The sequence below is a fragment of the Haliotis rubra genome, unplaced genomic scaffold, assembly GCF_003918875.1.
Source record: "Haliotis rubra isolate DU_JTF1 unplaced genomic scaffold, ASM391887v1 Scf766, whole genome shotgun sequence".
NCBI classification, from domain to species: domain Eukaryota; kingdom Metazoa; phylum Mollusca; class Gastropoda; order Lepetellida; family Haliotidae; genus Haliotis; species Haliotis rubra.
Genome location: NW_025767486.1, coordinates 265,667 through 282,059, shown reverse-complemented (window position 1 = coordinate 282,059; position 16,393 = coordinate 265,667). Strand labels below are relative to the sequence as shown.

Sequence of the window (16,393 nt, the reverse complement as noted above, 5' to 3'; positions counted from 1 at the left end):
CTACACCCATTATCACGTGGTTATCACGTCGCGGCAAGGAGCTTGGACAGTAACCCAAGGGGAAAGAACTCCTCATCAAAAGGCACCTGTTTCCGGTTTCACACTTGTCTGGGAAGTATTGTCGGCGAAAATGAACACGTTCCTGTCAAGATTGAACACTATATTTGCCTTTACCCTTAGTGTAATGGCAGCTTTGACATTTTGTTGCTTTCTCACAACAGCGTTTAATCTCCATAAACGACCACTGAACGTATCTGCAGGAAAAGTTTCTGTGTAAGTGCAACCTGTTACCATATGTTGTGTTCAATCAGCAAACTGACGTGTCTTTTCCGCATTGGTAAAACAATGTTAATATATTTACAGAAGTTCAGATTTTTCTTTTAATTTCATTTATCAGATCATTGATCGGTACCAATTTTCATCATGGAACTAAGGTCAAAATCGTTTTCTTTACTTTCACTGTTTCAGCAAAAACGTCCCAGACTACTCAGCCGATAGGGAAAAGAGTGATCTTGGATTTGTTACCTTCGACTTGCAAGCTGATATCCTTTTTACTCTGTGATTCTTACAGTAGTGCTCTTTACCATTAGTTCTTATTCAGATTTCAATTATTGCTGGGTGAAAGATAAAACTCACCATGAAGCTAAGCTACTCTAATGTGTTAAAGGGACACTGATATATTTATAAGTATGGGCCTACCTTTAGAATACAGCACCACAAACTTTAAAAATACGTCATAATACCCTTTTACGTAATGTAATGTGATTTTGTTCGAAAGCACGCTCTTGAAACAATGACCTATGACGCCTGCATGGCAATACGGTTGTCCAGCTCAGCGAGTGTGTATAAGCTCCGCTCACTGGTGTTTCATCTCTACAAGCTATGTCATTGCATAAGCCCAACGATGTTTAGAGTTTCCAGTAGGTATATACCGGCGGATGCGCAATATTTTGCAAGCACCAGTTTAATATTTTTCTTTTTACACTTATACGCTCATATTTATTTGTATTACGGGGTTCTGAGGTGTTATGTTTTGTGTATTATTGGATTTTATATTTTTTAAATTTACATATATATTTTTGTCATTCAGTAAATTGCTCCATCACATAGAAAAGTTTTTTTTATTAGTATCTTATTTTTCGAAGCGGTAATAATGTATTACACTGGACACGTCAGTCATGTTTGTGCCGGTTCAGTCAATGCATTCTATTTATTAGGATTAATTCAAGAGGTTAGGGTTTAGGGATTAGGATTAGGGTTAGGGACCTAATCCAATATAGCAGGTACATGTCCGGTGTAATACGTGAGTACCATTTGTTGTTGTTCCTTTTGCATTTTAATACTGCCGGTTCGGCCAATGCATTCTACTTATTAGGGTTATTTCAAGGGATTAGGGTTAGTTTTAGGGTCAGGGGTTAGGGTTAGGGACCTAATCCAATATAGTTGTGGTCCGGTGTAATACGTGAGTACCATTAATTGGTGTTTTTCCTTTTGCATTTTATTACTTTTTTCACACAAAAATGGGAAACCAAAAACGTCGTCGAAAGTTCACTATGGAATGGTTTAATGTACAAACTTTGGGCTAATGGAAATTGGCCTGGAATTTGCACTCAAGCCTCTTTCACACGCAACATTTGTTCAGTAATGATTCGAAGGCTAACTCACCCTCGTGCCGTCACTACACATGCTCATGTCTCCCTCGTTCCTTAGTGTGATCCACAATATCCTTACAGTGTTCCCTACATCACTTTTCTGTCACAAAATCACCGATTTATATAAAAGCGCGTCATTCATGCATGCACCGCCAAATCTACGTCTGACGCCTCACGTCAACAACCCTTTTCAGTTTGAGGCATATTGGCTCATTCCACGCCACATGTTATCTTGTAGATTACGGAATGGGACGAGTGTGCCAAATGGCATCGGATCCATTCGGCAATTGTCCGTAGATTAAAATCACGTGACACCAAGTCTACCCGTAACCTTCGTAATTGTCCGTGACCTATTCGACTCTTTCCGTTCATTTCCGTGACGTCACAGGAATGACTCGATAAATTTGCACATTGTGCAACAGTGTGGACGTAGCTCAGTCGGTTAGCTGTCGGGCTAACAATCTGAAGGTCGCGGGTTCGCGTCCGACGGGTTCTCACAAACTGGTTGCTTGTCTTAATGACATGTGACCTACGGCAGGGATCGTCCTCACGAGAAGTTGTGGTGCTGTATTCTAAAAGTGCTTCTAAGTATGATATATATCAATGTATATAAGATATAAAAAAGGTGTGTCAGTAAATCGAAACAAAATTGCATCTCGGCTCGGATTCGGTCTGACAAAAACTTCCATCACTTTGACTGTTGAATAAACTGCACAATTTGCACTTAGTTGACATCTGTATAGTACCTTGTGTATCACTAACCTAATGAATTTATTCCCATTTGAAGCTTTCATTAATTTTGCTGTCTATTCTGTATTATCTAGGCATTTTATGAATTGACTAATTGAATCATATTTCATGCATACACACCTACAATGAAAACAACAATTTACCATTGTCTTTCTTGCATGGAAGAAATTTCCAGCAAAAACAGTCCTTAACTGTCTGACATCTCCAGCCTCTGTTCAACTGGAACGTGAAACAGCTTTTCCTCTACCTCACCGCAGAATACCAAACACCAGATTATGTAAGTGAACCGAGTACTTTATCATGCCCTTGAGCTGTCGCGTAAAGTGGTACTATATAATAATAATCAGGACATTTGTATAGTGCTGATCTCCACACCTTTTGGGCATGCTCTAAGCGCATACAACAGTTGAAGTCAATTTGAATTATCTCCCAAAGAGATAGGTCTTGAGATGAGCTTTAAAAACGTCAAGTGAGGGAGAGCATCTCAGATCATAAGGAAGAGAGTTCCAAAGCAGTGTATGAAATAGCGTCTGCCCGGCGGCCTGCTGCTTGCTAGTTACATGGCGGGCTTACAACTGTATTTTATAGCCACCACTGTGGGCCAGTACACTTCCCAAGGGTATATATTTGACCATGTCATTGACTATGGGAAATATTTCCAAAATATTTTACAATTGTGGTAGCTAGATGATATCTGTATAGTTCATAATTAATCAAACCATAACTTCCACAGATCAGCCTACCCATTTATCTAACACTAAATCTGATTGGTCTAGAGAATGCTTTCAGCCAATGAACAATGTTGTTCTTTTCTAATAGTATGTAACAATAATGCATCTTCAAATATTTCTGGGGCGGTGGGGTAGCCTTGTGGTTAAAGCGTCCGCTTGTCACACGGAAGACCCGGGTTCGATTCCCCACATGGGTACAATGTGTGAAGCCAATTTGTGGTGTCCCCCGCTGTGATATTGCTGGAATATTGCTAAAAGCGGCGTAAATCCATACTCAATCACTCACTCGAATATATTTCTGTGAGCAACATTGTCTGCCGTTAACAACGGACAACAAGATCACCTGAAGAGGTTTCGAATGATCAAATATGGCGGCACCCATAGTCAGGTCTGTAAGTGTTTAGGTCATAATGCTACGTAAATTCCTCAGACTCCCGGAACCGGAAAAACTCCCGCTAGAATTCAACAACATACAAAAAAATAAGGAGTATGATGCAACCAAATGGAAACAGATAATTGTTCCATCATGGAAAGTAGAGTTTGACTGGCTTAAAGTTGACGATAACAAGGGCAAAATGTACTGTCAAGTTTGGAGCCTGGGTATGGCCCATTAGCAACACAACAAATACCATTTAAATTTCGTAAGTACACAAACGGTAGTTTTGTATCTGGAAGCACAAATCTGAATAATGATACACTGGTAAATCACCAACGCTCAGAAGGACACAAATATGGCATTGAATTAAACAAAGCTAAAATCTACCAAGGCTTGGGGCAGTGTAGCGGAAAAGGCATTGCAAACTTTAAATGCTTCTGCAGTGAATAAATTTGTAAAGCTTTTCAGGGGAGCTCATGCACTTGCGAAACATTCGAAACCAGTGAGTAACCTTTCATGGATGTGTTCCTTACAAGAGAAACTGGATGTTGACATTGGAAATACGTACCGTAACTCGGACAGTTGTCGAGGTTGAACTACAAGTAATTCATTAATTACATTATTTCAACACCTTATCTCAGTTTCCTATTTTTTATACAGGGCTGGTTACATGTTAACAGGGCCAGCAACATGTTTCAGTTATCAGCCCTGTGGGTTTCCTGGGTTTTTTTAGGAGTTTCATACACTGTTCCAAAGTACAGCTGACACATACTGAGAAGTTCTGGCACCAAATGATTTCAACTTTGAGGAAGGAACACGAAGGAGGAAGTGATCAGGAGAGTGTAGGTTTTGTGTAGGCTAGTGGACAGCTGTTAAAGTTTGTAGGTTTTGTGTAGGCTAGTGGACAGCTGTTAAAGTTAGTAGGTTTTGTGTAGGCTAGTGGACAGATGTTAAAGTTAGTAGGTTTTGTGTAAGCTAGTGGACAGCTGTTAAAGTTTGTAGGTTTTGTGTAGGCTAGTGGACAGCTGTTAAAGTTTGTAGGTTTTGTGTAGGCTAGTGGACAGATGTTAAAGTTTGTAGGTTTTGTGTAGGCTAGTGGACAGATGTTAAAGTTAGTAGGTTTTGTGTAGGCTAGTGGACAGATGTTAAAGTTAGTAGGTTTTGTGTAGGCTAGTGGACAGCTGTTAAAGTTAGTAGGTTTTGTGTAGGCTAGTGGACAGATGTTAAAGTTAGTAGGTTTTGTGTAGGCTAGTGGACAGATGTTAAAGTTAGTAGGTTTTGTGTAGGCTAGTGGACATGTTAAAGTTAGTAGGTTTTGTGTAAGCTAGTGGACAGCTGTTAAAGTTTGTAGGTTTTGTGTAGGCTAGTGGACAGATGTTAAAGTTTGTAGGTTTTGTGTAGGCTAGTGGACAGCTGTTAAAGTTTGTAGGTTTTGTGTAGGCTAGTGGACAGATGTAAAAGTTTGTAGGTTTTGTGTAGGCTAGTGGACAGATGTTAAAGTTAGTAGATGTTTTAAAGTTAGTAGGCTTTTGTGTAGTGGACAGATGTTAAAGTTAGTAGGTTTTGTGTAGGCTAGTGGACAGATGTTAAAGTTAGTAGGTTTTGTGTAGGCTAGTGGACAGATGTTAAAGTTAGTAGGTTTTGTGTAGGCTAGTGGACAGATGTTAAAGTTAGTAGGTTTTGTGTAGGCTAGTGGACAGATGTTAAAGTTAGTAGGTTTTGTGTAGGCTAGTGGACAGATGTTAAAGTTTGTAGGTTTTGTGTAGGCTAGTGGACAGATGTTAAAGTTTGTAGGTTTTGTGTAGGCTAGTGGACAGATGTTAAAGTTTGTAGGTTTTGTGTAGGCTAGTGGACAGATGTTAAAGTTTGTAGGTTTTGTGTAGGCTAGTGGACAGATGTTAAAAGTTAGTAGGTTTTGTGTAGGCTAGTGGACAGATGGATGTTAAAGTTAGTAGGTTTTGTGTAGGCTAGTGGACAGATGTTAAAGTTAGTAGGTTTTGTGTAGGCTAGTGGACAGATGTTAAAGTTTGTAGGTTTTGTGTAGGCTAGTGGACAGATGTTAAAGTTAGTAGGTTTTGTGTAGGCTAGTGGACAGATGTTAAAGTTAGTAGGTTTTGTGTAGGCTAGTGGACAGATGTTAAAGTTAGTAGGTTTTGTGTAGGCTGGGTGGACAGATGTTAAAGTTAGTAGGTTTTGTGTGTAGGCTAGTGGACAGATGTTAAAGTTTGTAGGTTTTGTGTAGGTTTTGGACAGATGTTAAAAGCTAGTGGACAGATGTTAAAAGTTGTTAAAGTAGGTTTTGTGTAGGCTAGTGGACAGATGTTAAAGTTAGTAGGTTTTGTGTAAGCTAGTGGACAGATGTTAAAGTTTAGTAGGTTTTGTGTAGGCTAGTGGACAGATGTTAAAGTTTGTAGGTTTTGTGTAGGCTAGTGGACAGATGTTAAAGTTTGTAGGTTTTTGTGTAGGCTAGTGGACAGATGTTAAAAAGTTAGTAGGTTTTGTGTAAGCTAGTGGACAGATGTTAAAGTTTGTAGGTTTTGTGTAGGCTAGTGGACAGATGTTAAAGTTAGTAGGTTTTGTGTAAGCTAGTGGACAGATGTTAAAGTTAGTAGGTTTTGTGTAAGCTAGTGGACAGATGTTAAAGTTTGTAGGTTTTGTGTAGGCTAGTGGACAGATGTTAAAGTTTGTAGGTTTTGTGTAGGCTAGTGGACAGATGTTAAAGTTAGTAGGTTTTGTGTAAGCTAGTGGACAGATGTTAAAGTTAGTAGGTTTTGTGTAAGCTAGTGGACAGATGTTAAAGTTAGTAGGTTTTGTGTAAGCTAGTGGACAGATGTTAAAGTTAGTAGGTTTTGTGTAAGCTAGTGGACAGATGTTAAAGTTAGTAGGTTTTGTGTAGGCTAGTGGACAGATGTTAAAAGTTAGTAGGTTTTGTGTAAGCTAGTGGACAGATGTTAAAGCTTAGTAGGTTTTGTGTAAGCTAGTGGACAGATGTTAAAGTTAGTAGGTTTTGTGTAGGCTAGTGGACAGATGTTAAAGTTAGTAGGTTTTGTGCTAGTGGACAGTGCTAGCTAGTGGACAGATGTTAAAAGTTAGTAGGTTTTGTAAAGCTAGTGGACAGATGTTAAAAGTTAGTAGGTTTTGTGTAGGCTAGTGGACAGATGTTAAAGTTAGTAGGTTTTGTGTCAGCCTAGTGGACAGATGTTAAAGTTAGTAGGTTTTGTGTAAGCTAGTGGACAGATGTTAAAAGTTAGTAGGTTTTGTGTAGGCTAGTGGACAGATGTTAAAGATTTAAAAGTTAGTAGGTTTTGTGTAAGCTAGTGGACAGATGTTAAAAGTTAGTAGGTTTTGTGTGTAGCTAGTGGACAGATGTTAAAAGTTAAAGTTAGTAGGTTTGTGTTAGTAGGTTTTGGACAGACGATGTTAAAGTTAGTAGGTTTGTGTAGGCTAGTGGACAGATGTTAAAGGTTTAGTAGGAGGTTTGTTAAAAGTTAGTAAGCTAGTGGACAGCTGTTAAAAGTTAGTAGGTTTGTGTAGGCTAGTGGACAGATGTTAAAGGCTAGTGCCAGCTTTAGTAGGTTTTGTGCAGTAGGCTAGTGGACAGATGTTAAAGTTAGTAGGTCTTTGTGTAGACCAGTGGACAGATAGGTTTTGTGTAGACTAGTGGACAGATGTTAAAAGTTAGTAGGTTTTGTGTAGGTGCTAGCTAGTGGACAGATGTTAAAAGTTAGTAGGTTTTGTGTAAGCTAGTGGACAGATGTTGTTAGCCAGGTCTTTGTGCAGGCCAGTTGTTAAAAGTTAGTAGGTCTTGTGTAGAGCCAGTGGACAGATGTTTTAGTGGTAGGCTGTGCAGGCCAGCGGACAGATGTTAAAGTTAGTAGGTGGACTTGTGTGTAGGCTAGTGGACAGATGTTAAAAAGTTAGTAGGTTTTGTGTAGGCCAGCGGACAGATGTATTAAAAAGTTAGTGGGTTTTGTGTGCAGGCTAGTGGACAGATTTAAAAGTGGACAGATGTTGAAAGTTAGTAGGTTTTGTGTAGGCTAGTGGACAGATGTTAAAGTTAGTAGGTTTTGTGTAGGCTAGTGGACAGATGTTAAAGTTTGTAGGTTTTGTGTAGGCTAGTGGACAGATGTTAAAGTTTGTAGGTTTTGTGTAGGCTAGTGGACAGATGTTAAAGTTTGTAGGTTTTGTGTAGGCTAGTGGACAGATGTTAAAGTTTAGTAGGTTTTGTGTAAGCTAGTGGACAGATGTTAAAGTTAGTTAAAGTGGACAGTGTTAAAGTTTTAGATTAGTGTGCAGGCTAGTGGACAGATGTTAAAAGTTTGTAGGTTTTGTGTAAGCTAGTGGACAGATGTTAAAGTTTGTAGGTTTTGTGTAAGCTAGTGGACAGATGTTAAAGTTAGTAGGTTTTGTGTAAAGGTTTGTGTAGGCTAGTGGACAGATGTGTAGGTTTTGTGTAGGCTAGGGACAGATGTTAAAGTTAGTAGGTTTTGTGTAAGCTAGTGGACAGATGTTAAAGTTTGTAGGTTTTGTGTAGGCTAGTGGACAGATGTTAAAGTTAGTAGGTTTTGTGTAGGCTAGTGGACAGATGTTAAAGTTAGTAGGTTTTGTGTAGGCTAGTGGACAGATGTTAAAGTTAGTAGGTTTTGTGTAGGCTAGTGGACAGATGTTAAAGTTTGTAGGTTTTGTGTAGGCTAGTGGACAGATGTTAAAGTTTGTAGGTTTTGTGTAGGCTAGTGGACAGATGTTAAAGTTAGTCAGTTTTGTGTAGGCTAGTGGACAGATGTTAAAGTAGTTTTGTGTAGGTTTTGTTAAAAGTGTAGGGCTAGTGGACAGACAGATGTTAAAGTTTGTAGGTTTTGTGTAGGCTAGTGGACAGATGTTAAAAGTTTGTAGGTTTTGTGTAGGCTAGTGGACAGATGTTAAAGTTTGTAGGTTTTGTGTAGGCTAGTGGACAGATGTTAAAGTTAGTAGGTTTTGTGTAGGCTAGTGGACAGATGTTAAAGTTAGTAGGTTTTGTGTAAGCTGGTGGACAGATGTTAAAGTTTGTAGGTTTTGTGTAGGCTAGTGGACAGATGTTAAAGTTTGTAGGTTTTGTGTAGGCTAGTGGACAGATGTTAAAGTTAGTAGGTTTTGTGTAAGCTAGTGGACAGATGTTAAAGTTAGTAGGTTTTGTGTAAGCTAGTGGACAGATGTTAAAGTTAGTAGGTTTTGTGTAAGCTAGTGGACAGATGTTAAAGTTAGTAGGTTTTGTGTAAGCTAGTGGACAGATGTTAAAGTTAGTAGGTTTTGTGTAGGCTAGTGGACAGATGTTAAAGTTTGTAGGTTTTGTGTAAGCTAGTGGACAGATGTTAAAGCTAGTAGGTTTTGTGTAAGCTAGTGGACAGATGTTAAAAGTTAGTAGGTTTTGTGTAGGCTAGTGGACAGATGTTAAAGCTTAGTAGGTTTTGTGTAAGCTAGTGGACAGATGTTAAAGTTAGTAGGTTTTGTGTAAGCTAGTGGACAGATGTTAAAGTTAGTAGGTTTTGTGTAGGCTAGTGGACAGATGTTAAAGTTAGTAGGTTTTGTGTAAGCTAGTGGACAGATGTTAAAGTTAGTAGGTTTTGTGTAAGCTAGTGGACAGATGTTAAAGTTAGTAGGTTTTGTGGCTAGTGGACAGATGTTAAAGTTAGTAGGTTTTGTGTCAGCTAGTGGACAGATGTTAAAGTTAGTAGGTTTTGTGTAAGCTAGTGGACAGATGTTAAAGTTAGTAGGTTTTGTGTAAGCTAGTGGACAGATGTTAAAGTTAGTAGGTTTTGTGTAGGCTAGTGGACAGATGTTAAAGTTAGTAGGTTTTGTGTAAGCTAGTGGACAGATGTTAAAGTTAGTAGGTTTTCTGTAGGCTAGTGGACAGATGTTAAAGTTAGTAGGTTTTGTGTCAGCTAGTGGACAGATGTTAAAGTTAGTAGGTTTTGTGTAAGCTAGTGGACAGATGTTAAAGTTAGTAGGTTTTGTGTAAGCTAGTGGACAGATGTTAAAGTTAGTAGGTTTTGTGTAGGCTAGTGGACAGATGTTAAAGTTAGTAGGTTTTGTGTAAGCTAGTGGACAGCTGTTAAAGTTAGTAGGTTTTGTGTAGGCTAGTGGACAGATGTTAAAGTTAGTAGGTTTTGTGTAGGCTAGTGGACAGATGTTAAAGTTTGTAGGTTTTGTGTAGACTAGTGGACAGATGTTAAAGTTAGTAGGTTTTGTGTAAGCTAGTGGACAGATGTTAAAGTTAGTAGGTTTTGTGTAAGCTAGTGGACAGATGTTAAAGTTAGTAGGTTTTGTGTAGGCTAGTGGACAGATGTTAAAGTTAGTAGGTTTTGTGTAGGCTAGTGGACAGATGTTAAAGTTAGTAGGTTTTGTGTAAGCTAGTGGACAGATGTTAAAGTTAATAGGTTTTGTGTAGGCTAGTGGACAGATGTTAAAGTTTGTAGGTTTTGTGTAAGCTAGTGGGCAGATGTTAAAGTTAGTAGGTTTTGTGTAGGCTAGTGGACAGATGTTAAAGTTAGTAGGTTTTGTGTACTCAGTGGACAGATGTTAAAGTTAGTAGGTTTTGTGTAGGCTAGTGGACAGATGTTAAAGTTCGTAGGTATGGAGGAGATGTCTTGTGAACACCCTGGTATGTCAATGACAGAATTTTGAACTGTATCCTCTCTTCTACACGTAGCCAATGAAGAGATTTGAGGACAGGTTGAATGTGATCTCTCAGCTTAGTTGTACTCACTACCCTCGCTGCAGCGTTCTGCACGCTGTGAAGTTGCTGGAATTGATCTTTAGTGACACCACAGAGGAGGCTATTGCAGTAGTGGAGACGAGACAGAATAAGTGATCGCATTAGAGTTTCTGGGACATTCTGGATGTCTACTAGCATCACTATTCCTGATGTGATAATGGCAAGCTCTGGATAGAGAGCTGATTTGACCTTCCATGGTTAGAGATGAGTCGATGTATGCGCCAAAATCTTTAACACAGCATGAAAAAGGAACATATTCTTCTCCAGTACGGAAACCCTCCACTGAACACTTCTTGAATCTGTTGGGTGGAGCAAATACAATGGCCTCTGTTTTATTCGCATTGTTTTTAACTTGTTATCAGTCACCTATGATTTGACACTGATAACGCATGACTCCATATCACAGCATGCAGTCTCAGTCGTATCCATTAAGTGTCCGAGTTCCAAGAGGGGAACTGAACCACAAACCTGCTTCAAATTCAGATGCCTTGTTAACTGTGTCCACATATACATATGTTAGTAGAGTAATCATATAAAGAGGATGTGTTAAGAATGTAATCATTGTGTGTAGAGGGTATGTTGACAATGTAATCATTGTGTGTAGAGGATGTGTTAACAATGTAATCATTGTGTGGAGAGGATATGTTGACAATGTAATCATTGTGTGTAGATGATATGTTGATAATGTAATCATTGTGTGTAGAGGATGTGTTGACAATGTAATCATTGTGTGTAGAGGATATGTTGACAATGTAATCATTGTGTGTAGAGGATATGTTGACAATGTAATCATTGTGTGTAGAAGATATGTTGACAATGTAATCATTGTGTGTAGAGAATGTGTTGACAATGTAATCATTGTGTGTAGAGGATGTGTTGACAATGTTATCATTGTGTGTAGAGGATATGTTGACAATGTAATCATTGTGTGTAGAGGATATGTTGACAATGTCATCATTGTGTGTAGAACATGTGTTAAGAATGTAATCATTGTGTGTAGAGGATATGTTGATAATGTAATCATTGTGTGTAGAGGATATGTTTACAATGTAATCATTGTGTGTATAGGATGTGTTGACAATGTAATCATTGTGTGTAGAGGATATGTTGACAATGTAATCATTGTGTGTAGAGGGTGTGTTGACAATGTAATCATTGTGTGTATAGGTATGTTGACAATGTAATCATTGTGTGTAGAGGGTGTGTTGACAATGTAATCATTGTGCGTAGAGGATATGTTGACAATGTAATCATTGTGTGTAGAAGATATATTGACAATGTAATCATTGTGTGTATAGGTATGTTGACAATGTAATCATTGTGTGTAGAGGATATGTTGACAATGTAATCATTGTGCGTAGAGGATATGTTGACAATGTAATCATTGTGTGTAGAAGATATATTGACAATGTAATCATTGTGTGTATAGGTATGTTGACAATGTAATCATTGTGTGTAGAGGATATGTTGACAATGTAATCATTGTGTGTAGAGGGTGTGTTGACAATGTAATCATTGTGTGTAGAGGATGTGTTGACAATGTAATCATTGTGTGTAGAGGATGTGTTGACAATGTAATCATTGTGTGTAGAGGGTGTGTTGACAGTGTAATTGTGTGTAGAGGGTATGTTGACAATGTAGACATTTTGTGCAGAGGGTGTGTTGACAATGTAATCATTGTGTGTAGAGGATATGTTGACAATGTAATCATTGTGTGTAGAGGATATGTTGACAATGTAATCATTGTGTGTAGAGGATGTTAGTTGAGAAATCCTATGTAGAAAGCGTGTGTTAATAATATAATCAGGTTAATATAATGTGTAGAGGATGTTAATACAAGGTTAGTACTTAACTTTGTAAAGCACAAGCAATAGACTACATGTGACCTTTTGAGCCACAAGCTAAAAGAAATTTCAATAAGCGAAAACATAAAAATAATTATAATAACAAGTAACTCCAAACTGAGTATGGTTGACGATGTTTGTATACGACCATTTTCATTGTTTTTCTGATTTAAATCAGAATGAAATCTTTGTGTGTAGAGGATGTCAGTACAAAAATCATATATGGAGGATGTTTTGAGAATGTAATCTTTGTTTTTGCAGAAGCTGAACCAGGTTGTTCTGTGGGACAAGATTATCCAGCGTGGAGATAATGCTATCATTGATTTGAAGAGTTCCAACACCAAGTACTACTTCTGGGACTATGGCAATGGGTTGAAGTAAGTTGCTGTCAAATCCCCTGCTAAATCAACACCCATCTACACATTAAGTATCCCCTGCAAGCATTGGGGTCTATTTGTTATAATGGATCCTGAGCAATCTATGCTGCTTCAAAGTGACTTGATAATGATTGAGTGTGTGTCATTGTACCTAAATAACGTGTGATGTCACTCATAATATCAGTCACTGGTCATAGCTTGATTATTGCCACTGTCAGCTGAAACTTAAAGCATGGAGTCAAGTGTTTCATCAGTTGGAATCCCAGATTTTCACTGTGCTTTGGTCTGTTCCAGCCATTTTGTTTGTTGTTTGGATTGCTGAATACCATTTCTAACCACGATCTTAACAGGATTGACCAAAGCTGATGTGTTCATGGCACCACTTTGGTCTTGCTCTCACATGACACACTGATAAATACTTGCCCTAAAGCAGGGTTGATATACAGTCATCCCTCGCAATAACGCTCTTCATGATACCGCGGATTTGGTTAAACCACAGGGTAATCCGTGGCTCCCATAAAAAAAGTTGCCCAGAGATCACACATCTTCACATCATCGAAAATAGCCTATCAACAAATCCTCTGTTGAGCTCAAGTTGTAAACTAGTGAAATTCAATGCGGATTGCATTGAACGGTGTTTATCATACATATCCGTGGCTTTTCAGATGCTCAAAAACATTCATGGTTTTCTTGAATAATCAGACAAACAGCAGAACATCATAACTTATAAAAGACAACTTTATCATAAAGACATGCCATCAGCCGAGTACTTACGATGTTTGCTGTGATGCAACACATGGCGTTATAGCGTGGGTCAACCCTGCCATCTGAAAACTTATGGTGTCAGAAACACATAATAAAACGATCTTCTTCGTTTTCATTGTATTTGATTAAATTAAATCCTTTTTCATTTATTAAAACTGTTTACAGTAACAATGGAAAAAACGTGTGAAATGGCTTGACCTCATTCTATACGCATACAACTTCTGCTTACCATGTTCATGAGGGTCCGCTTTTTGCTCCTACTGCGATAGGACCAATTTCACATTATTTTCAACAATCACGAACAGATTATACATACAATTGAGCACTGTTGTGTCGAAATTTGATAACTCGATATCTCAGTTGTCTCCTTATAACATCTCGGTCCAGGCAAAATCCTTCATAATTTATCATTATTCCAGCTCTATTAACTCGATATGGATGTCTCGATATTTCGGATATCTCGATATAATTTCATGGTCCCAACATGCAAAATTACCCTTTTAACTTGATATTTGCAAAGTAACTCGATATTCACCTACCTTTCATGGGCAAGTATCCCTCTGAACTGAGGTTGTTTCCACACGTTTACACACGGTGCGGCATGAATCAAAGGGATGCGGTAGTGTAAACTAAATAGGGCTAATTGAGTTGAAAGTGTCACTTGTTTGTTATTTAATTAGGATTATCTTTAAGAAGGAATTAATTAGGAAGTACTCACTGTTACAACTAAACACTACTGATAACGGATCATAGTTTCGATCAAAACATACTGAGAATCCAATGAGGGTTTTCTGTAATCACGTTTTCTGTAAATTTCCCCCCAGCCCCAACAATACGATATAATTTTCACTGGGCAGTTCTGTTTTGTCCATGGAAAATACAATTTTACTTGGCCTTTATTCCGTGTTACGTATAAGTTACTATAACGCGAGTGCCTAACAACGCGGGGGGTCATCCATAGACCCCAAGACCTGCGTTATAGCGAGGGATGACAGTATCACATAACATCCTTGTGTATTGTCTCAGTAGTTAGTTGTTAGGTGATGTGTCGGAGTTTAATACAGCCTTGCTGCCAATACTACCCTAGCCGAATGTTAGCTGTATAGTGCCAGCTCACTGAGGTACCATGGATGATGACTGAGCCGCATATTCCTTGTTACCCGTTTATTGCAAGCACCAGGCATGGTAACAACAAATACCATTTTCTAACTTCGTTTGCTATGACATGGCTGAGAATTCAACCGCAGACCTTCCAGTCTCCAGATCGACGCTGTATCCACTTGCGCATGGTGGCAATCATTGATACATGGGACTAATTTTATGTGTTTTTATTTTCAGGGGCAATAAGAATGTGACGATGACATTGTCCTGGAATGTGATTCCCAATGCTGGTACTCTGCCCAAGGTGATGGGTGATGGCAGCCATTCCTTTACCTTCCCAGACCAGTACAGTGCAGGCCGCTTCTAGACCTGCCAGACACCAGCTCGCACCTGTCCAAGTGAGGCCTCGTGTCGCCTCACAGCCTCATCATTACTGTACACTATCATTACTGTACACTATCTTTACTGTACCCTATCATTACTGTACACTATCATTACTGTACACTATCATTACTGTTAACTGGAGAAATTGTTAGTTTCATCCAGTGTATCAGGAATAAGTTCATTATTAATAGGAATAAGTTCTGTTCAATTTGGAATATGTTATTTTCTGTCAGGTATATGTTGACAAAAAGCTGTAAAAAGTATTCATTTTGAACAACTACGACCTTTAAGACATCACTGCGAACTGCTGTGTAAGAATCATCTCAATCCAACTCAATCCATCGCGATCCATCGTATGTCAGTCGTGTGAGTGTCTGTGTAAGGGTTTGAAATTCTCAAAGACGAGGCAAAAGGATGTAGAGGATATGTTCAAATTTTCACAGATAAGTCTTGAAGAGTCCTTGTCATAACAGTGTACATTTGTACAACCTAGTTAGCCGTAACTTTAGGACGTGTGTATGAGGGAGAGTGAGTGTTCTGCGGTTTTATTCACCTAGTGAAACAGTCTAGATGATTGAAGATCCACTGATGTTAATCATTTGTTTATGTTTGTGGTGTGTAAGAGACATTTTTCAGAATGATATTGTTTTAATGGCACCAGAATCCCTAGCACATCTACAAGCAGACAACATGTTCAAGTCAGGAGGAACACGACAGACCAGCTTTAGAGTCACCTCCTGGACCACATGGGGCTATCACTGATATCTACCAGCAGACAACATGTTCAAGTCAGGAGGAACACGACAGACCAGCTCTAGAGTCACCTCCTGGACCACATGGGACTATCACTGATATGCACTGTAATTCAGAAACAGGGTTTAGAACGATGTAATTATGAGGAATGTAATTTAATTGTTGTGTTAATAGTATGATTGTTCTAAGCCTGTGATGTGGAGGGAGAGAGGGATTTACATGTTGTAATGGTGTGGCTGTAAGTGCCTTGCTGTTGACTGTCAGTGTAATAATACAGGTTGTGGAGCACCTTCCATGCTGTGAATGTAAGTTGTGTAAGTGTTTTGTGAGGGGCTGTGGTTCTAGCTGTCAATTTGGAAGTAAGAATTAAAGAGGATAATATATTATGTAATTGTGTATGTATTGTAGAGCCCCCATTTTGGCATGAAAAAGATCTTTAAAATAAATTTTAAGAAAATATCTTGGTGTATGCTGATTTTTTCCAGTTGATTTTCCTATTCTGTTTCAATGGAATTACAAGCAATGTACCAATATTTATCATGTATTCAGTGTTGACATGCAGTTAGTTTTAGGAACAAATAGGAAATATAACTCCGTAAATCCTTGGGCCAGACCAATTATATTTCTTGTTTTACGGATTTTTGTCCTCAGAAAACTTAAAGGCAGGAGGGGAAAAATCTTTTAAAAAATCACCAGTCAAAGTAATATTCCTTCTAAATACTAAAAGTATTTTACTTTTGGCAATCTATGAAGTGTATATGGGGCAAAAAACAATCTAAAAACTTTTTCTTGTAAGTTTACATGTTTGGCCAAAACAAAAATTAGGATTTTATTTTTTAACCGGGGAGAATTCTTCTTTTGAAAAAATATGACCGGTGGATCCGTAAAACAAGAAATAAATTGGTCTGG

The 16,393-nt window shown here is 38.5% G+C and overlaps 1 protein-coding gene across 1 annotated transcript; it reads left to right on the top strand.

Moving 5' to 3' along the window:
• The first annotated feature begins 68 nt into the window (after window positions 1-68).
• LOC124260503 (signal peptidase complex subunit 3-like) lies at window positions 69-15,943 on the top strand. The gene is made up of 5 exons (XM_046694833.1): window positions 69-273; window positions 469-542; window positions 2,603-2,679; window positions 12,366-12,481; window positions 14,585-15,943. The coding sequence occupies exons 1-5, from the start codon at window positions 131-133 to the stop codon at window positions 14,712-14,714; spliced, it is 540 nt and encodes a 179-aa protein (XP_046550789.1). The 5' UTR covers window positions 69-130; the 3' UTR covers window positions 14,715-15,943.
• Window positions 15,944-16,393: the final 450 nt, after the last annotated feature.